Source organism: Cyprinodon tularosa, unplaced genomic scaffold (assembly GCF_016077235.1).
Source record: "Cyprinodon tularosa strain WSP-4 unplaced genomic scaffold, ASM1607723v1 ctg751, whole genome shotgun sequence".
Lineage (NCBI taxonomy): Eukaryota > Metazoa > Chordata > Actinopteri > Cyprinodontiformes > Cyprinodontidae > Cyprinodon > Cyprinodon tularosa.
This window is the reverse complement of record NW_024039509.1, coordinates 519,416-541,347: the sequence shown is the minus strand read 5'-3', so window position 1 is coordinate 541,347 and position 21,932 is coordinate 519,416. Positions and strand designations below refer to the sequence as shown.

The following is a 21,932-nucleotide window of genomic DNA, read 5'->3' as shown; positions in this document are numbered from 1 at the left end:
CAGATTAAAGCATTAAATATCCAAGTGATTTACTATTATCTTGTGGGAAAGAAAGCATAATTAAATTTTGATCTTGAAAACTATGTAAAAAAAAAAAAAAAAAAAAAAGGAACAATTGCCTTCCTATGTGTACAAATTATTTACAGCATTTCGGGTAAAAAGAATCAGGCTATGAGACTGGCTTGTTAAGTGATTTTTAACATCTGGACTGATCGATAGAGGAGGCGACTGATGAGGGTGGAGAGAATAGACTGAAAGGGAAGGGAGGGTGTGGATGGGGGGGTGAGCGTGAAGAAGCGAAGAAGAGGAGGAGAAGGACGGGGGGGGGCATACGTGATATTCTGAGCCGCACTGTAAAGGGGGCCGTCCCTGTTCAGTGGAGATCTGCCGGAGGAAGGCCCATCTAAAGATCATCAGAAGATATCACCGATTCAGACGCTAGTTTGACGGGAGGGTGACACCGGATCATAAGGGGACAAGTCAAAGGCTGTCTGTAAAGAGGTGAGCGCGGATTTCACACATTCATTCCCATCGTTCATTTTATCATTAGACATATAGAGGTCACCAGCATTTGATGGCCATGCCTCGAAGCATCGTCATGCATAGTAAGACACCGGTTTGCACGGAGCATCAACACATTGAGCGGTTAAAATGTAAAGAAGAGAAAAGCGATGAATTCGGAGCATAACGGAAACAGCTCATGTGGTTTGGACGGATAGACGTGATGCACGATCAGGCGGTGTAACTTGATGCATATAATTAGGCTGCAGATGCTGGATGAAGGATGCTTGACCTACATGATAGATTTTGAAGAATTGGTGCCTAATATCGCATCAAGCTGTTAATCTGCAGCTTTAAGCTGCTCTCATTTAATATTAGTCTGTTTGCTGTGTGTCCTCGTATAGATGCTGCATGCATCTATAGTGCCCCCCCTCCCCCAGCATCATGGTGTGGCTTTAACACATATGGTCAATTCAACCATTTAATTTAATGTAGGACAGTATGACATGTAGTCCCTTATATGGACAAAAATGAGGCCAGGTGCAATGGCCTATTGTAATCGCGCGGCTATTGTGAGTAACATTTAATACGTGCAATAATTAATGAGCCCTTCCACGATGAGCAATTTCATTCAAATATATTTTTCCCTTTAAATATTTCATGCACTGACAGGGTTTGAAAAAAATGGGGCTGAATGCATGAGTGAGCAGAGAGAGGTTTTTACCACAGGCTGCAGGCTGAACTGCAGCCGTCACGACCAACCACAGGAGGCGGTGCTGCCTTTTTCCACTACCTTCAACCAATGCTCCTCTACAATACAGCCACGCTTTTTAAAACACAGCAACAGTATATTTACTCCAGCAGTTAAACGTTACAGATAGATAGATAGATAGATAGATAGATAGATAGATAGATAGATAGATAGATAGATAGATAGATAGATAGATAGATAGATAGATAGATAGATAGATAGATGGATGGATGGATGGATGGATGGATGGATGGATGGATGGATGGATGGATGGATGGATGGATAGATGGATAGATAGATAGATAGATGGATAGATAGATAGATAGATAGATAGATAGATAGATAGATAGATAGATAGATAGATAGATAGATAGATAGATAGATAGATAGATAGATATGATCCAAGCAAAACCCTATTGTTAACACGTACACAATCATCTCATTTACAGTAGGTAAATGAGATGATTTACCAACGGAACGAGTACTCTTAAAATAAGATAATTAGATACTATGCATGTGAAACATGCATAGTAACCTCCTCAATTCCAAAAAAAATACACTTATTTTAAGAGAAGAATTCTTATTTAGATTTCAAAATGTTCGCATAATGTAGTCTGTGATTGACTGACTGCTCATATGGTCCATCTTTCCACAGTAGCTCGGCCAAGATGGATGTGTTTATGAAGGGTTTGTCTAAAGCAAAGGAGGGGATGGCTGTGGCTGCAGAGAAGACCAAGGAAGGAGTTGCAGTGGCAGCTGAAAAGACCAAAGAAGGGGTTATGTTTGTAGGTAAGATGCTCAGACTGCTGTTATTTTCTTGCAAATCATATAAAACATCCATTGAGGCTGATCATTCATCTCCCTCTCTACACAAGAGGAGCTAAAAAATGCAAAAAAGTCATGTTTTTGCAATTCAAATAATTCTTTGCATGTTTTATTTTGTTTATTCTTAACACAAATTTGCAAGTTATACAGGAATCTCTCTAACTAGCTTGGTGGATATAATGCATTTTCGCACAAAATGAAATCAAGGGAAAGGAGAATGCTTTGTTTTAAGTATCCGTTCAATTTTAAATTCCAATAGGAGGATACTGATGAAACTTTCTGAGCTAATTTGTCTTCAGAGAGGGTGATTCATCATATTGCTTATAACAGAAATATGATGACTCACCTAATCAATACCTTTGTGTAACTAATTTCCAATGAGCCTGAATGAGCTTGAATATATAGCAGTTCCATATCAAATCAAGTACAGCAACACAGAACCAGTTATAAATTTCAGTTGTGCCATTGTAATAAATAATGCATATGGTTTATGGGTGGGTTTATGTTGGGGTTTTATTAATGCATGTTTTGCATGCATGTTTCAAATAGTAGTTCAAAGATGGGGTTTGGAGATTAGGCATCTAAGGGGTGCTTTGCAAATTGTACAGCTGTAGATTGTTAAAGGCTGGTTTTGTGGTCAAACAGGCTTAAACAGACTAATGGCAGGGTAACATTTCCTTCCTTTCTAGCAAAAGCTAATTTTCTTACTGGATATCTTCACTATCATTTGCCTTGATGTGTGCATCTCTTTTTTTGCAGTGTAACTGCAGCGTAACTGTAATGAAAATAATATAGCATGACTGGAAACACACTATTATGCCCTTCATCTAAGTCTAAACCTACAAACCAGGAAAGGAGAAGGCAAAAGCTCCATGGTAACTCTGGAAGAGCCCCTGATCAACAGCTTAGGAAAGATTATCTGTCGACAGGAAAACGCTATGATCTTTCTTATATCAAAAATCCGATTTCAGGGCTAACTAGAAAAACTTAGACATACCTTTATGTAACTCTCTTTAGAAACACTCTCAGATTCAATCTGGAAGTTCCCAAGGTAACCCTTGGCCTAAAGAACTTTATTATCCCTACAGTGAGTTCTTGATGTACAGCTGTGTCTCATTCCAACGGTAAATGCTCAAAAAATCCTCATAAGACAATCAGCCTGCAGGCATCCTGATTCTAGACCATCTTGACTGCTTCTTTTAGTGTGGAGGAGCAGCAGCTGTACTCTGAGCTATCCCTGGTTCACGGATCTTTTTGCTCGATACCTAAGGTTGAATTTTGGCTTCTTGCTGAGGAACCTCAGCTGCAAGTATCTGGGATCTCCTCCTTCTGTCATGACAAGTATTTGTTGTAAAATCCACAAATCTTGGAAGAAAAAAGAAATTTGTTAGAATAAAACCAGAAATACAATTTCCAGTTTTGTAATGGCCAGGTAGGGCGCACAGCAAACAGACAATTTGGTCAAATGGGAATATTTTTTTAAAATAGTTGCTGCCCTCATACCCAACACTATGTTTGGTTAAAAAAAAAAAAACGATGGCAATCACCCTGAATTCACCATCCTCTGAATGAAACAGGATGATGGTAATAGGATAATGTTTGGCAACTGGTTAAGATTATTTTTTAAGTACATTCCAGGGGCATAAAAGCAGAATAAATAATTAAAGAGAATGAAAATGGCTAGTTAAATTAAGAATGTTATACGGAATATTAAAAGGGAAGTTAGGCTGAAAACCAAACTAATGATGTTTAGATTGCACAGTTGAAGGCAACTCAACCCAAACAAGTACATTTTAAAGCAACTTAGTGTTTCAGCATATTTACACTTTTTGTAGGTGAACCAAAAGATGCTTCTCCATATTTGGTTCTGGTTATGTAGATTGGATCCAGAATACCTGAGAGGTCTGAGTCTTTCATACACTGACCACAAAGTCTGCAATGCATTTTGGTGATAAGTCATTTTGTAATTTATAAATTGACAGAAACATTTTGAAGATTTTTTTTCTTGAGATTCTGGGATTCTTTCTATGTTAAGCCCTCCTCTATGCCGTTGTCTGCTGGGCCCCTGGTAGCACAGAACGGGACAGAAAGCGACTGAACAAACTGGAGAGAAAGGCTGTTTCTGTCGTAGGCTGTGCTCTGAACTCAGTGGAGGAAGTAGCTGAGAGGAGGGTGCTGTCCAAGCCTCCATCCATCATGGACAGCACCTTCCTCCCTTTGCATCGTTATTCATCCCTGCGGCAACAAGGCTCTACAATGCGACACTACAACAGCAATAACTTGTGCAATATCTAATGCGCAATTACTATTTAATACCCTGTGTAATAACTTGTTTTTATATTTTATTACAAGTGCACTAGCTTTATATATTAATACCCATGTAGGTAAATACCCATTTAATGCATTGTGCAATAACCCTGTATAAAAATCCTGCTAAATAAGCTAAATAAGAGACTAAAGCAGTTTTATATCCATATATGTGGATGTACTGTATATACTGTATGTACCACTATGCACCTTTTCCTCCTTTTGGCATCTTTTCTTCTTTTTGACTATTGAGCCAATGTAACAAATTCATTTCCCCAGTGTGAGATCAATAAAACTAGCTCCTCAGGTGGCTCTGTCTAGTAAAGAAACAGTTAAGCTGACAATCTCTGAGACAGTTTTAATGTCAAAGGAGTGAAGCTATAGGCCATGAGCTGTGGGCTCAGCTTTTACTGTGACTAGGAGAGGAACAGGACTAAGCACTAAAAAAGCAGCATAGCTGATATTTCTCTACGGAATACCGTCACCGCAAATCAGTAACAAACCAGAAGAAGCTGGTCTGTTACCAGGTGAGAAAAGGAAGGGAGATTATATGTTATGGGTTGAATAGAAAAGTGATCTAATAAAGCAGAATTATGAAAAGTGGTGCCTGTGTCCTCCAGCAGCCTAAGTCTATAGCAGTGTATAGCTATAGCTTAAGATAACCTGAGCTACTATAACCATAAGCTTTATCAATAGTAGAGAGGGTTTCTGATAGTAAAGAATTACAATAGTGAAGCCTAGAAGAAACAAATCATGTTATTTCTAATTTTTAGCTTTAAAAAAGCAAACTCATTGCTGTTGAAGCTAACTGCTGACTTTCTAGCCAGCTTTCCAGTCAAATCCTGAAGCTAGTACTCAACAGTACCTTATAAAATTACATTTCTACGTAATTTTGTAAGGCACAGCTATGTGAAGCTTTATATAATATAAGATAATCAATAAGGTCAGAAAAAAAGCTGAGTAAGTGACAAACCTTGCTCTGTACTGAATTTAATTAGTTCGGTCTGGTCTCACCAGATGTTGTTGAGGTACAATTAGTGGGTGGTGCTGTGTTGTACTTGCTTGAACATCAAGGTGTTGGGATGTCCAAAATAAACCAACACAACATAACAGAAATCAGAACCCAACAGCTTATAACTTCATGCCCAACAGAAATAATGCAGCAAATTGGTTTTCAGAATACCCAATTCACTGAAAACAACCCTATTAAATTATCCAACATCCTCAACCTAGCAGTTGGGTTAAAAAATACATATATTGGTTGATAGAAAGGGAACTTTGTTTCTGCCTTTATGTGCGTTTGTAGGTTCAGGTCTTACTTTATCACTTAACCAAGGTTTTTGGACCGATTGTTGGTTTATATCTGTATTGATTGAAGCTGTGTGTTTTAAATGCAATTCCTTTCATCCAAAAAAGAAGACTTTAGTTTGTTTTGATTCAGCTGGAGATTATTTTTTTGCATTTACTAAAGATTGGAACGGGTAAATGTGAACAAATGTTAAATTCCTAGAAAGATGAGGATTCCAAACTAGCAGATGCTCAACAACATAGTGGAAGAAAACACATTCATGTGCCATAACTAAATTGGCAAGACTTTAAATTTATGTTCAGGGATAATCTCCATCTTGGAGAATAATTGACAGGAATTTCCCTCTTTAGATGCAAAAAGCTGGTCAAGATTTAACGCAAAAGATTCGCAGATACAAATAGATATTTCCCATGTATTTCACTTACATTCCACAACTACACACTGCTTTGTGTTGGTCGGGAGCATAAAATATCAATAAAATGCACAATATGAGAGGTTCAAATGGATTAAATATCTATAATGCCTGGCAAGGCCTAAAAATAGCATCTTAGCTATCCATTACGGTTAAGGCTGTGTGTGTCTCAGAGAATGAGAGAAAAGCTGTAAATTCTTCTAGGGTTCTATTCTAATGATAATTCAGTTTGTCCCAATCTTAACCAGCTTGTTCTTTTTGTTTTGCAACTGTTAACTTTTTTGGTGCACTCAAGAGATCTTGGCTATTTATAGTGAAATAAGTCAGATGTGTCAGCTTATAGATGGCATCTCGCTACCCAGCACATTTGGCAAAGTGTCCCTGTCATTCAACAAGACTCCCAAATATGTCAGGCTGCAGTCAAAACATGTTTGAGCTCATTTCCATTGTGCCCACGCTGCACAGCCAGGAAAACATATATAATTTCGCCTTCTTCTCTTTCACCGCATGATGTTGCCCTGGAAAACTACTCATGTGTTTGTTTAAAGGCTCCTCTTGAAGGAGGGGTAAAGGTGATTTGATTAATCTGAGACCTTCCTTTTGACAGTTGCTGCTGCTGGAGAACACCCACCCAGCTGAGCAGAATGTAAGAGGATGCAGGTTATCATTTAATATTGCATTAAACAGTCAAAATTAAAGATCCATACATGTTCTTATATTGTATAGTATAGAAATAAAAACAGAGAGCAGGAATATGTATAACTGCAGTACTTTTTTCATTATTTCTGTTGCATTAATCTTTGCAATTCTGAGTGCATAAATACTGATACATATAGTAACAGCTTAAAGCTATATATATTAAGAAAAAAAGTATTTGAACACCCTGCGATTTTGCAAGTTCTCCCACTTAGAAATCATGGAGGGTCTGAAAATCTCATCGTAGGTGAATGTCCACTGTGAGAGACATAATCTAAAAAAAAGTCCAGAAATCATAATATATGATTTTTTAACAATTTATTTGTATTATACAGCTGCAAATAAATATTTGAACACTTGTCTATCAGCTAGAATTCTGACTCTGTTAGTGTACCTTAAAAATGTCCAACTCCACTCCATTTATTAACCTAAATTAGAGGCACCTGCTTGAGGTTGTTAGCTGCATAAAGACACCTGTCCACCCCAGACAATCAGTAAGAATCACACTACTATAATGGCCAAGACCAAAGAGCTTTCCAAAGACATTAGAGAAAAAATTGTACACCTCCACCAGGCTGGAAAGGGCTAAAGGGAAATTGCATGCAGCTTGGTGAAAAAAGGTCCACTGTTGGAGCAATCATTAGAAAATGGAAAAGGCTAAACATGACTGTCAATCTCCCTCAGATATCACCTCGTTGGTCTCAATGATCCTAAGAAAGGTGAGAAATCAGCCCAGAACTACAGGGGAGGAGCTGGTCGATGACCTGAAAAGAGCTGGTACCACTATTTCCAAGGTTACTGTTGGCAATACACATCATGGTTTGAAATCATGCATGGCACAGAAGGTTACCCTGCTTAAACCAGCACATGTCAAGGCCCCATCTTACGTTGGTAATGACCATTTGGATCATCTAGAGGAGTCATGGGAGAAAGTCATGTGGTCAGATGAGACCAAAATATAACCTTTTGGTCATAATTACACCAAGGAGGAAGAAGAATGACGAGCACCATCCCAAGAACACCATCCCTAATGTGAAGCATGGGGGTGGTAGCATCATGCTTTGGGGTATTTTTTGCACATGGGACAGGGCGAATGCACTGTATTAAGGAGAGGATAACCGGGGCCCTGTTTTGTGAGAATTTGCGTAACAACCTCCTTCCCTCAGTTAGAGCATTGAAGATTGGTCGAGGCTGTGTGATCCAACATAACAATGACCTGAAGCACGCAGCCAGGATAACAAAGGAGTGGCTCTGTTAGAAGCATATCAAGGTTCTGGTGTGGCCTAGCCAGTCTCCAGACCTAAACCCAATAGACAATCTTTGGAGGGAGCTCAAACTCTGTGTTTCTCAGCAACAGCCCAGAAACCTGACTGATCTAGAGAAGATTTGTGTGGAGGAGTGGGCCAAAATCCCTCCTGCACTGTGTGCAAACCTGCAGGAAACATTTGACCTCTGCATTTGCCATCAAAGCCTAATTTAGTAGATGCTAACATTGATTTTCTTAGGTGTTCAAATACAGCACAAACAAATAGATCATACATTGTTATTTCTGGATTCTTTTCTTCAGATTATATCTCTCACAGTGGACATGCACCTACGATGCCAATTTCAGACCCCTCCCCGATTTCTAAGTGGGAGAACTTGTGAAATATCAGTGTGTTCAAATATACTGATTTTTCTCGCTCTATTAAAGTACAAATTCATTGGAGACTCTGATAAAGCTATGTAAAAACACTTTACAAATATTAGCAAATTTAATTGAATGCTCTATTGATATGCTTTGAGAAATGCTTACAACAATTTTAATGTGTGTGAGGGCAAGGTAAACTGAAGTCCTTGTCCAGCAACGTTTTCTAAGGCCTGTTATATATTTAAAAATCATAGGATTTTTCTCACTAGAGACATTAGTTATTATTTGTGATCTAATCTTTGTGTGTTTCTATGGTGTGGTTTTCTATTTTAACAAAAATGGCTGAAAGAATTGAGTCACTCTGTATTTTTAGAAAGACCTGAAAACTTGCATTTATGTTTCTTTATATTTTGAGAGAGTATCTTTTACCAATGTGTATATATATATATATATATATATATATATATATATATATATATATATATATATATATATATATATATATATATATATATATATATATATATATATATATATATATATATATATATATACCTGTACAGTATTATAATATCTGGCCTCCTGATGTCAACTTAGGCAATTTCAAGTTCTGTTTAACAATAATAAAAAGAAGGTATCAGAAAAGCATTAACAATATATAGTTGTTGTGTTCCTGTTTTAATTTGATAGTAATTTGAATTGGTAAAAGTGTTATTAAAGTGTGAATGAGACCGGAGTAAATGTAAACAGGGCCTTTGCTGTTGTAAGAAACAGACAAAGGTCTACAGACTTGACATGGTGTCTTTACATCACCAGTAGAAGATGCCTTTAGCATCTGACATTATTGAGCCTTACGTCAGTTAGCACAGCTAGCATTACATAACTGCTCTTGTCCTAGACAAGAGCAGCTTAAGTTTTATTTTCAAAAGGGTATGAATATTTTTCTTTTCTTTTTAAAAAAGGTGAAATTCCTTTTATATAACACAGTGTATGTCTCTCCCTGTCTCTTACTTTATTGCAACACAAGTAACAGATGAAAAATATTTTAATTTTGAATAATTTTTTAGATCTTCCTGCTTCTACACAATTTATAAAAAAAATGCTCTGACACTGGAAATAGCTAAAGTCTTCTTCTCTCATTAACAGTATTCACACTAAATGTGTCGTCAGTGTTACCTAACATGGCTTACACATAGGGGGTGGACTGATAAGTAAAAGACTGGATGATTGATTTAACCTGAATTCTCAACAGAATGGCAATAAAAGTACCTAATTTTATTTTTATGTTTTTTATAGGGGGGGTTCTGTTTTTCTATTTTGTTCTGTATTTTATATTAATTTACACGTATTTCAGTATCATTTTGATGTTTTAATCCCAACTATGATTGATTTGAACCACATTGTGACATGAGCTGCAGGATGTTTAGATGGGATTGCATATTGTTTTGCGGAGAAAATCCTGTACTTCATCCATATTTGTCTCTCCTTGGTCGTCTGCAGCCAATCAAAAAGTGTGTGCTGTGCACCAAAAAGGATGACAGGCACTGATGGATCACTATGCACACACAGCAGCATGCTTAAATACCTTCAGAGCAGATTGATGATGTCTGCTAAAGGTCAGGGACCTGACAATAACTTCATTGTAGTTTAAACCGCCTATAAAGTGTTTTTAACTGAAAGGTTAATAGTTCTTATTTACGTCCTACTGTCACTGAATAATACATGAACCATGACGCAGTTTTATTTCAATTCTGTCTGGTAGTGACATCAGTTGTGATCAAGATTATTATATTCTCTGGTGATCAAGAAAGAAGCTCTGACAGAAAATGTTAATTTTGGGGATGGGTGATTCTTTGATTTTATTGAAGAATCATATTTTTTGTAAATTGCATTTTTGGAAAGTCTGGATTTTTTTTTTTTTGCCAACTAACTTTTGGGGTTTCAAAGCTCAGACTGACATCATTTAACCACATTTTGTTCTTACATGTGTACTCATTACAGATAAACTAGCTCACTGTGTGATATCACTAAGTACAAAATTTACTCTTTTATTTTTTTATATTTCACTCCTTGGATTGCATTGCCCTTTAAACTATGGTCATCTCCCAGAAGGGATGATTGAAATCAAAGCTATAATTTATGTTGTTTTCATTTTTTAATGTTAAATTTAGGTGAGGGGAAAAAAACAGGATTAAGAGGGTTTAGATTTAAAAGAAGAAAAAACAATTTTCTTATTTCTTGTACATAACATCTGATATCATATTTTAAGGGCAAAATAACTAATTTAATTTAAAAAATCATCTTATTTATATGCTCAAATTAGGGCAAATGCACATATTGTAAGAAACAATTATAGAAAATATTTCTAGATATGTTTTTGTGGTGTTTATTAATAATTTCTAAATGTCAAATGGGTCCAAAAGTCTATTTTCTTACTGTTTTCCTTTCTATTCCTTTATTCAGGTAGCAAGGCCAAAGACAGCGTGGGCTCAGGTGAGTTTCTGGTAGTACTCTGTTCATTAATCCCATCCCTGATTTTTTGATGAAGCTATGTTCTGCAGATAAAGTTTTAGTTTTGACTTAATGATGATTCTGTTTTAACATGATAATAAAAACATAACCATCTATAAACATAGTTGGAAGCTACTGAGCCGCTTCAAACCGAATCACAAAAAATAATATAAGCACAGTGAAACTGAAAATGACAAAGAGGTCCGCCCCTTAGGAACCAAAAAGCCCAAAGGACCCCCATTGCTAAGGGGCAGACCCGTCCATCAGGTTCAATTTGCATGTTTTCTAAGCCAAAACAAGGCTTTGTTTTTGGTTCACTCTATAAAACTTCGCCTCAATGCTATTCCTAACATTTTGAATTGAAAAGCTTCCTGGATGGGAAGCGAAACTTCTTCAAACTTGGAAACTTTTTTGGAATTAATGCTTAGCTGTGTTGTTACCTGATTAGAAGAAAAAAAAATGACTTTTTTTGTTTGTTTTTAAGCTGGCAGCCAAATATAAAAGCAGTAGTGAATTATTGTAATGTTTTAGCAAAGCTGTAATTAGTAATTAACTCATCTATCAGAATAAAAAAAAGGTGATTAAAGGTCAGGTGTGAACAGGTGTTACAGTTGATGGTCATTTATGAAACTCAAGGAAGTTGCACATAAGTTTTCATGTGTGTAGGGTGTAGAGGGATAGTGTAACATTGGTGTATGTGTTTGCACATGCGTGTCTGCAGTGGCTGAGAAGACCACCGGAGCTGTCGGGAACATCGTCGCTGCCACTGGTTTGGTAAAGAAGGATGAGTTCCCGACTGACATGAACGTAAGCACAGCTCATTACTGCAGTAAAGATTGGGACATCTACCTGAAGTATGACAGATGTACAGTAGCAGCCATTCAAAATGGCCCTTTCCAGTCAAACGCCAGCCTAATGGCAGCCCACTTCCCTGCGACTCCCATCAAAATCCCCTCCAACATTCAGCCGCTGGCCTTTTCCTTGCCGTTCATTTTTTTTACACTAACTCCACTTTCACTGAATTACAGGGTCTGACCAGGAGATGACGCTTCTCTTTAGATCTTAATGTCCACAAATCACTACAGAAATAATATTTTAGTACAGAGATTGATGTTTAAAAAGGAATTGTAGGAGACCAGTCAAGGGCCAATCAAGGAAAGTGGGGACATTTTTAATGGCTGCTACTGTAATAACCTATAAATGAGATATCAATTTTTTCCCCAAGACCTTATTGTGTTGCTGAGATCACAAATGCTAACCTGCATCCAGAATCTAACATCATGGTCATTTCTATAACAAATGAGAAAATCAAAGCACAGATACATTTCCTGAGGTATACAGATGTGAAATAAACACTTATTTTACAAAGTAAGGTATTTTCTTTAACCTTAAAGTTTTAACCAAGTGTTTCTAGACAAGACTGTTAGGTAGTCCTACATCTAGGCGATTGTTGATGAGTTTTTGCCAAAGCAGAGCAGGCTGAATCATGTTTAATGCAGAAAGTACCCTCACAGTGCTGTCTGTCTAAATGAGAGCAGGTTTGTTAATGCAGGTATATGATGACTTCTTTTACTCCAACTCCACAGCAGACTGCTGGGGGTCCTAGAACTTTTTGCTTTCATGCTCAGATGGATCAACATGAGTTTCTCTTGGACCTTCATGATGTCGGTTGTCAGGGCAAAAGGTCTAATTCTAACCCAAATTAAACACAACATACTTTGAGCTTCAGTCAGTTGTGTCCATTGGGCATGCTTTAGAGAAGAAAGTGCAGCGTCTGTGTCTTTGATACATAGGGCCAAGGTTAGCATATTTGCTGTGCCAGGAAGGACACCCAGTGTAAACATTTTTGCCAACCTTGGATGAACCCTGCAGAAGGGAGCAGCGGAAAGGACTTAATCACAGCACCAGATGTGCAGAGAGGACTAGAGGTTTATTTACCGCAGGCAACATGTCGCTTTATGCAAGATACACTGTAGGGTGATGGCTGTATTAGCTTTCATCCATTAGCTTTTTATTTATTTTTCCAACACATATAAATATATATATAGAGAGAAAATAATCAGGAACTACCTTCTAATTCCAGGTAAGCTTTGAGATTTGAGTGTAATTACTAGTAACTTGAGCATGTACCCCATGTGGATTCTTCACCTCATATAAGCAGGTCTTTCTCTTAAGTTCATATATTGTCAAAGTGTGTCTGGGGATCAGTGAGCAGACCTTATTCCCTTCCTGTAGCATTAATCCTACAATGTTGAACTTTACTGCTCCACTATTTCGCCTAGATAATAAACCTGACAGCTTATCCTAATTGCCCGCTCAGTGGCTCAATACGAGCCATAAAACACGGTTCACTCTGTATTGAACAATTGGACTGCAAAGGAACAATCTGTCAGAGCACTAGATTTGGTATTTGAAACTGAATAAAATACAGAACAGCATCCTATTGTGTTAGAACGTATTTGAACATGTATAAATCAAAGTTTTTAATTTTCTTTATGGATAAAAGTAATCCAGAAAGTGAGATTATGTTATTCTAGATATAAGTGAAAGGTAACGTACACATAGATGTGTAGCTAAAATCCGGACCCTGTAGTGAAACCAGTCGTTTCCATAATGCAAAACAAAGGGTTTGCAATTAGTCTTTATTTAATATGGAATTAACAAAACCTAATTCTATTAAAATAAAGCTTTAGATATATTTTGAGGCTCGCTGCAAAGAGTAAGAAGAGATAAAAGTGGCTTTAATCTCAGTCTAATCTAATCCATCTCTGAGATTTGCTGACTAACTCATCTTGAAGGGAGTCCTGCTCATGTCCTGCTGGCTTATTGACACCTTTAAAGATCTCCAAATGTTCTTGCTTTGAGTGTTTAAATGTATTCAGGGAACCTGTTGGAGTTTATCAATAGAAATATACAAATTGAATCCTGTGGGGTTTTTTTCTTTCTCTGTAAAAAATCTTATTTTTAGATATATTTACATGAAGATTTTATGTGGCCGTTAAAAAAAAATGGCCAATGTCTGGATTTCATCTAAAATAATGTGACCAATCAGATAACTCTGCTATCAGAGTCAATCTTTTATCACATTCCTTTTTCTCAGTCCGTGATCCATCTGATTATGTGCGTCTTTGGAGTGGTATCCCACGGTGGATCCTCTAAGGCCATGTAAGCTCCTTGGTGGACTTACAACAGAGACACTATCTTGCCACAACATGCCGGATTACAGCTTGTTCTTCCTCTGTGGCCTAATTGACTTGATTAGTGCTGGGTTTAAAAATAAATGACGTGTGACCCACTAGCTTTGTTCACATGGCTAGCAAGAGGAGGACGGTCAAAGATTGAGAGCATTCTTCTTAATTTAAAGGACTCTCAGATTCACATATTTAAATCTGCCTTATTTTAAGGCAAAAAACAGTGAAATGACACAAATGTTTTAAACAAAAAATGAAATCTTGATTTCATTTTTTTTGTTTTGAACAAGAAAGAAAAAGTGAATCCCAATTATTCGTTTAAAGCTGAAGTCCGGTCAGCAAGGAAATAACCAATGGGTCATTATTTATACTTAAAAATAACAAGTTCATGGTGAATGAATTAACTTTAATTTAATCATTAATCATTAAAAAAAAACAAAAAAACAATAATTTTCATCGCTATCACTGAGTTTGAGATTGTCCATTTATGCCCAAATCTAGTAACCCCTCCCTCCTGCCATCTTCCGGCAGTGATGTCACGGTGCGGTTAGCCTAGCGCCATTCTCCCCGCTTTACAAGCAAAACCAATGACACATCTGCAATCAACAACAATTATTGAAGATTTCCAGAGGACTTCACCATTGAAATTCACCAGAGCTATAGTGAAACCGACAATGCCCACGTGCATGGCAGCTGGATGCTGGAATACTTCGGGTAAAAGTGAAAAAAAATGAGTTATTTCACCTTTCCGATTCATGATCCTCCATGGACCGCGTTGGATTGCCAACTTGAAGAGGGAGGATTTGCCATCGAACGTCTGACCAGAGAAAAAACACGTAATATGTAGCCAACATTTGGAAGAAGAATGTTTTCCAGATGACTTGGATAATAGCGCGTTGTGACAAACACCAGATACAGCACTGGGACTTGATTAACAGCCGATACCGCACCGTGACGTCACTAACCAGTAGGTGGAAGTAGTGTTCTTTGACAAACATGGATGCCTCCAGTAAAGCACATTCAAGTCTTAATTAAAAACACTTATCATTTATTGAACAGTATAGAATAATTTTATATTTAAAGCACTTTCAGAAGTTTGAATTCTGAATATGACCGGACTTCTCCTTTAAGAATTTTACTATTTTAATAGTTATCTATAAATATTACTTGACATTATTTTCATTTTACAGCATATAAAAGGACCAAGGCATTTGGATATCATAAAGTGTGTTAGTTTTATCCTTAATGCAAAATTGCTGTTTGAAAATATTAACAATGAAATAAGAATTGTTGACTAGCAGGTTTGTGCTCCGTGTTGCTCTAAATACTCACTGAACTAAGCTTTTTAAAAAACATGATACATTTAGTGTTTTAGTGATTCCTTTGTTGTAACAATGATTCCTGGGAGCAAATTGAACACCAAAGAAAAACAGTTGATTTCTCTTTAAATGGTTGAGAAAGTGCATCAGTAAGGTCACCGCAGCTGACAAGTCTTGTTGTCAGTGACTCGTAAACAATATACCTAAGATGGTTCTACAAATGTAGAAGAACCTTACTGTGAGTTTTTATCAAAATAAAATAGCATTTACATTGCAACAACTATCTAGTAATAATTTCTTAAATTAAGTGTATTTACCTTTGATTTGAGCAGTTAAATAAGACGATCTGCCGATGGAATGAGTATTTTTACTCTTAAAATACCATAATTAGATAATATGCACTTAAAAGAAGACAATGTATTTGTTTAATTCTTATTTCAAATGTTAATTTTCTTTTTCTATTTCCAAAGTGCCTCACTTTCCTCCTCAATTCAAGAAACACTGACTTATCTAGATTTAAATTTTTTTTCCATTGATCACAGGATAGGCTGCAACTATCGCCACGCGATACTCAACCTACATAATAAAGCTTATTGTTCAACCCAAAAATCCATTTGTCCTTCCAATTCTGCCACATTTTAAGGGAATAAAAGAGGCTTTTCAAGTGAATCAGATTTATTCAGACTTAAATCATTGCTGAAGCACCTGCTGAGATATTTTAGATGAAAAAGCTAATGTAATGTTTGCTGAACTATGTATCTTGGTTTTAAAATACTATAATTCATTAGGGGAAAGTAGCTTTTTGTTATTAGCTCTGTTCGTCTTCCAAATTAGAACCTATTACCAATACCAACTGGTAACATACTATTCAGATAGTTGATTATTATAGGTTCCACAGAGGTATGTGAGGGACTAATACAATATAAACTGATAGAAGGGCGGGAAAGAAGAAAATTGCTGCAGTTTTCATATTTCTGGATGCAGGAAATTTGGGTTTTGAGGTTTTTATGAGAAATGTTAGACTTTCAAAGGCAATCTGACTTATTTTAGGTTTGAGGCCATCGATAAAGATTCACATTGGGTTCTAGTTACTAGAAGATATATGCTTATTATAAAACAGGTGAGATCTGGGGCTTTATGAAGAAAATGTTTTTTTAATGTAAATAGAAGTCAAAGCTGTATATAAGCTGTATGTCCTTCTGTTGCTGTTTTCCTCCCTTATTTCTCTCTCTGCTCCTCTCTCTTTATTCCTGCAGCCTGAGGAGTATGGGCAGGAGGCCATGGAAGGCCAGGGAGAGGCAATGCTGGAGCCAGAAAGGGAGGCATATGATGACTCCCAGCAGGTAATCGGCACAAAACAAGCCTGTATGTCTATAGACCATGTCTCAACCTTTTAAAGGCAAATGTCACAATGCTAAAATAAATTGGTGACTGTACTGCAGAGAGTTTATTGGATGATATGAAAAGCATTCGATTGCAGGCAGGAGTGAGTTCATTCACTTATAGATGGAGGGACGTTAGTATTCACAAACTGCATGACTATACATTCAAGTTGGATTGTATTTCAATAGTGCTCCACTCTTTCTCTCTAGTTGTATTCCTCTTGAAGTTGGCACATTATTCACTTTTCATAGAAAAATGTGAAAACTGTGCAAGCCATTCGTCACACAGGGTATTTGACTATAGCACCACCTACCAATAAGGAATAGTGTGTTGTTCTGTGCATAGATACGGGCAGGATGTGAGTCCGACACCAATGGTTATTTTTGGAAATTGACTGTTTGGGGGAAGGCAAACTGTGCAGAGCTGACGGCTTTGGAAACAGATTTAAATAGCCTCAGTATTGTATATGAATACCTCAAAACATAGATTATATAGATACTTTTTCATGTGAGTATATTATGGTGTTTTGGTTTAGATTACAAGGAAATTATATATAAAAAAAAAACATAAAAAGCTTTACGATCTTACAGTGGTAATATATATCAAACCCTACCTAGTTTGATATATAAAGATTAATAAGAGTGATAAATATATTTGTTCTCTAATGCAGAAAGGACTCATATAGCAGCTTTAGTCAGTATCATCCCTGCTCTTCTTTCTCCTGCATCTCTTTCCCCTCCCCCATTTTCTGCTACACAAGCTATGTGCGAGCTCTGTCTCAATGGGTGTGGTGATGACGCTCTTTGCCTCCATGCATTGTGGGTAATTTAAGGATCTCCCTATATTTTTTTTTTAAATATAAAGCCTTAGTGCCTTACAGAGAAAGAGGCTGTTAAAGCCTGTTTAGTGCATCTTTTTTTTTTTTTTTTTTTATATCAACTTAAATCGAGCAGAGACTGTCTATGTTTGGTATTTTAATCCCAATGGGATGTTGTACAGAATTCATCCTCAATCTTGTCCAGGTTTGTACTGCCATCTGTTGACTGGAGCGCAGAAGCTCAGTTGAATTAGAGTGACATCACTCCTAGCAATAAGCTAATATGTGCTACTATGAGCTTCATGTCACATGTTCTGTGCATACATGAATTAAAGAAGAATTTTCCACCATCAGGTTTTATCAACTCGTTAAGCCTAAAACAATAAATTGCAGTGAGAAAATTATTTGATTAACAAGACAGAACTTTTCTTTGGATTCTTAAAACTGTTGAAAAAGTTTTTTGTTCCTTTAATTACTGATACATTAGGAATTAATGGCAGGTTTAAGGCAAAATGTTTTTTTTTTCTTTTCCTCTAACGATAGATTTAGTTTATCATGCTGTAAAGCCATGAAAGAAAGCAACTAATATTAATATTTAAAAAACAGTCAATGAGCTGCCCCATAAAGAAGGCTAAACATCTAAATTATAAGTATTATATATTTTATAATCTCCTTCAATTGAACCTTATTTTTTATTTTATTTGTATTTTATCTTATTTTTTATTTTAATAATGATTTTTTGTTTTTAATTTGTTTTTATATGAATGATTATATATCTTTCATCATTCATCCACGTCTACCTTGATCAGAAGGGAATCCCTTTTTCTAGCGTCATCCGGCTAACTTTTAGGGATCCCAAAGGATTTCCTGGACAGACAGAAAAAAAAAAGTGGAGCATGAAAAAAAAAACAAAGTTAGAACTTAAAGTGACGACTTTTGTGAGAAGTATCAGTTTTACATTTAGCTACAACGGATTATGGAGCCTTAAAGGCAGAGGTGTCAAGTAATGAAGTACAAATACTTTATTACTGTACTTAATTACACTTTTTAGGTATCTATACCTAAAATTACTTATTTTTCTTCTTACTTCTGACTTCTACTCATTACATTTTCACACAAGTATCTGTACTTTCTAATCCTTACATTTTTAAAACAAACGTTACTCGTTACTCTTGGCTTCGGTTTATTGTTTATAAATATTTATTTCCCGTCATGTGCTCCATCCAATGCAGATCATTGGCTCCATCCACATTTAGTGAAAACTATTGTGATTGAATGAGTCATATAACGCAAGCACTCATTGGTTAGCTAAAGGAAATCATCAGAAGCAAGCAGGTGTTCTTCAAACTGCTAACGTGGATTATCTATGCCATGCTACAATGTGGGATTCAGAGAAAGATGTTGAAATGTCTGAAAGGTCGGACACAGGCGAGAGCGTATCGGGAGACGGAGACCAACAAGACCTCCCTCATCCTTGGCCCTATCTCAGAGAATTTTTCAAAATAGTCGAAAAATGTAGCTTTACCTTCATATAGTGGCATCTGTCTGGTTTTTTTTAAAGGTTACTTTATATTTTTATACTTAAAGTAGTTTTTGGAGCACATACTTTGTCACTTTTACTTGAGTAAAGAGGTCAGGTTGATACTTTAACTTTTACCAGACTGTTTTTAAACTGTAGTATCTATACTTCTACTTAAGTAACAAATGTGTGTAGTTTTGACATCGCTGCTTACAGGTGAAGCTGGTATCTACTGTTAGTTTTTTAATGGTCATGGTCTAAATTAATACCTTTGCCTTTTCGCGGTGCTCTTTCTTCATAACAGTATTGGGGTGACTGGATTAATGCAGAGGGGCCAGTCTAGATTTTTTTTTTTCAGGCAGAAATAGCCTCACACTTAGAGGATCTGACACTCAACCCAGCAAACCGCTCCACTGCATCCTGGAGGCTGAAAACATAAAAACCAAATCATCTGAAAAAAAGAAAATATGGAAGCCTGTGGTCCCCAAACCACACACTGTACACAACTGTACCCATTAGGGGGACGACATTTATCGTACCATTTATCAATATCATGACAAACTTCTGGTCATCAAACAATCCTGATTTAAAGTATAAACCAGGGGTTTGATCGTTGATTAAAACAATCCTCTGCATCGTTATTGTGATATTTTTGTCACTGATTTATGGAGTAATTACAGTACATACATGAATTTTCTCTGTGGAATAATTGTGACCTGCCCCTCGCACTCATCTTGTTTTGCTTTTCCTCCAGGAGAGCCAGGACTACGATCCGGAAGCATAAATGCAGAAGTCCGAATCACCATACAACCAGCAGCACAATAACATTTCTACCAATAAAAAGGACAGATGCTGAAGCTATTACAATTATATCCCTGTTGCAAAAAAAAATCCAAGAAAAAACGCAAGCATTCCCAGTGAAAAATGTTCTTCCTTCAAGACAAATCTTTTAATATTAGTATATATTGTAAATGTCATGTTATTAATGTAATGTGTTGGGTGTAGGTATTTATTAATGTAGAATTTGTCCTCTCAGTCTCATTTCCTTGATTCCCTCCCAATGAAATGAGACAAGAGCCAGGACTTGTGACTTTGTATTTGTGCGTATCTGTATCTAGAAATGTGCAATAGATGTTCATCAACTTCCAATGAGACATTGGGAGTGAAAGCATAACAATAAATAAGTAAATATGACCTGTTGCAAGCAGATATGAGAACAACAATACCCTCTTAAATGTCGACAATGCCTGTTTGTGTTTTTTTTTTCTTCTTCTTTCTTTTTTTTGCATTTTTTTGGAGATGGGCTTGTTTTTAAAGTAAGAGTTTTTTACATTGTATCTTTATAGTTACTTGTGAAATCATTCCACTAAACTGTCTGTTATAAACCAACAGAGTGTACATGTTTGTGTGCGTGCGTGTGTTTGTGTACTCGAGATTTTAACAAGTTAAAGTCAATATAAGCTGTCTTGGAAACATAATGGTTGTCATATCAATATGTGCTTTAAATTGCAGGTCTTGTCAATATAAAGGTTTTCTGTGTTAAGCCAGACAACAAATCCTCTGTAAATAAAAAGTTTGAAAAACAAATGTGTTCTTTGCATTTACTTTTTTTCTCTGCTTAAAATGACTGTCTGTGTCATTGTTTGCCATCATGAAATGCTTTCCTCTTTTGCTCAGTTCTGTCTGGGGGTTTGCTCAATAGATAGGGGGGAAAAACCGCTGAGTAGACTGAAGCTCCTCTGGCACGAATGTCGCCATTCTTAGGATGCCAGTTTGATTATGCCTATTTGAGTGGGTTTTATATCAGTTAATCCGCCTGGAGCGAGCGGGCTTAGGCCTGAAATGAGGTGCGGTTGGGGTGGAGGGGTTGTTTTTAAACAGTCCCTTCCGTCCCTCTTGTACCAGACAGAGAAGCTGCAGAGTCAAACACAGGAACCATGGCTTCATTTAAGAAATCCTTTGAGAGCCTGAAAGCGGGGAGCCATTCAGCTGCAAAAGGAGTCACAGACACTGCAGGTACAATACCAAAACAACAGACTAAACGATTAGATCTTTTATCTTCTACTGATGCACTGCAAAAACGATATAGAAACAAGAAAAAAGTTTTTCCGTAAAAGTAAAAAAAAAAACAATCCAATGGACTTATTTTCCAAGGTTTGAAGACGTTTCACTTCTCATGCAGGAAGCTTTCTCAATTCAAATGTCTCAATTCAAATGACATTAGAACTGAGAAAGCCTCCTGGATGGGAAGCGAAACGTCTTCAAACCTTGGAAAATAAGTCCATTGGATTGTTTTTTAAGCTTTTACGGAATGACTATGACCTGGATGACTGAGAATCTTCATCGGCCAGAAAAAATATCTTAAAGTGTATTTACCTTTAATTTGAGCAGGTGAATAAGATAATTTGCCAGTGGAGTATTTTAAGTCTTAAAATAAGATAATTAGATAATATGCATTTGGAATAAGACAAAGCAATTGTTTTTTCTTCCTTTAAATGTAAATGTTCTTTTTCCATTGCCAAAGTTTCTCACTTACCTCCTCAATTCAAGAAAATTGCACCTTTTTTTAGAAAGAATTTAAGATTTCAGTTTTTTTTTTGCAGTGTGGCAAATCAAAACATGTGTTATTAGATGGGAAATACAAGACATCACATCCTGTGTAGATTTGAAGTTTTAAACAGCAGAAATTTCCCATTTCGCTGCGAATGTCTGATAGAGCTTGTGATGTTTTCAGTGCAGGCAGCTCAAGAGGCTGTGCAGC

The 21,932-nt window shown here is 36.6% G+C and overlaps 1 protein-coding gene across 2 annotated transcripts; it reads left to right on the top strand.

The window, feature by feature from the left end:
• Positions 1-324: 324 nt before the first annotated feature.
• On the top strand, positions 325-20,758 carry sncb (synuclein, beta). Of its 2 annotated transcripts, none has more exons than XM_038270151.1 (6): positions 325-501; positions 1,911-2,041; positions 10,895-10,924; positions 11,664-11,749; positions 16,709-16,795; positions 19,926-20,758. In XM_038270151.1, the coding sequence occupies exons 2-6, from the start codon at positions 1,921-1,923 to the stop codon at positions 19,953-19,955; spliced, it is 354 nt and encodes a 117-aa protein (XP_038126079.1). In that variant the 5' UTR covers positions 325-501; positions 1,911-1,920; the 3' UTR covers positions 19,956-20,758. The 2 variants fall into 2 exon arrangements, with proteins under 2 accessions (XP_038126079.1, XP_038126078.1); XM_038270150.1 differs by having other exon boundaries at positions 327-501; positions 1,908-2,041.
• The last annotated feature ends 1,174 nt before the right edge of the window (positions 20,759-21,932 follow it).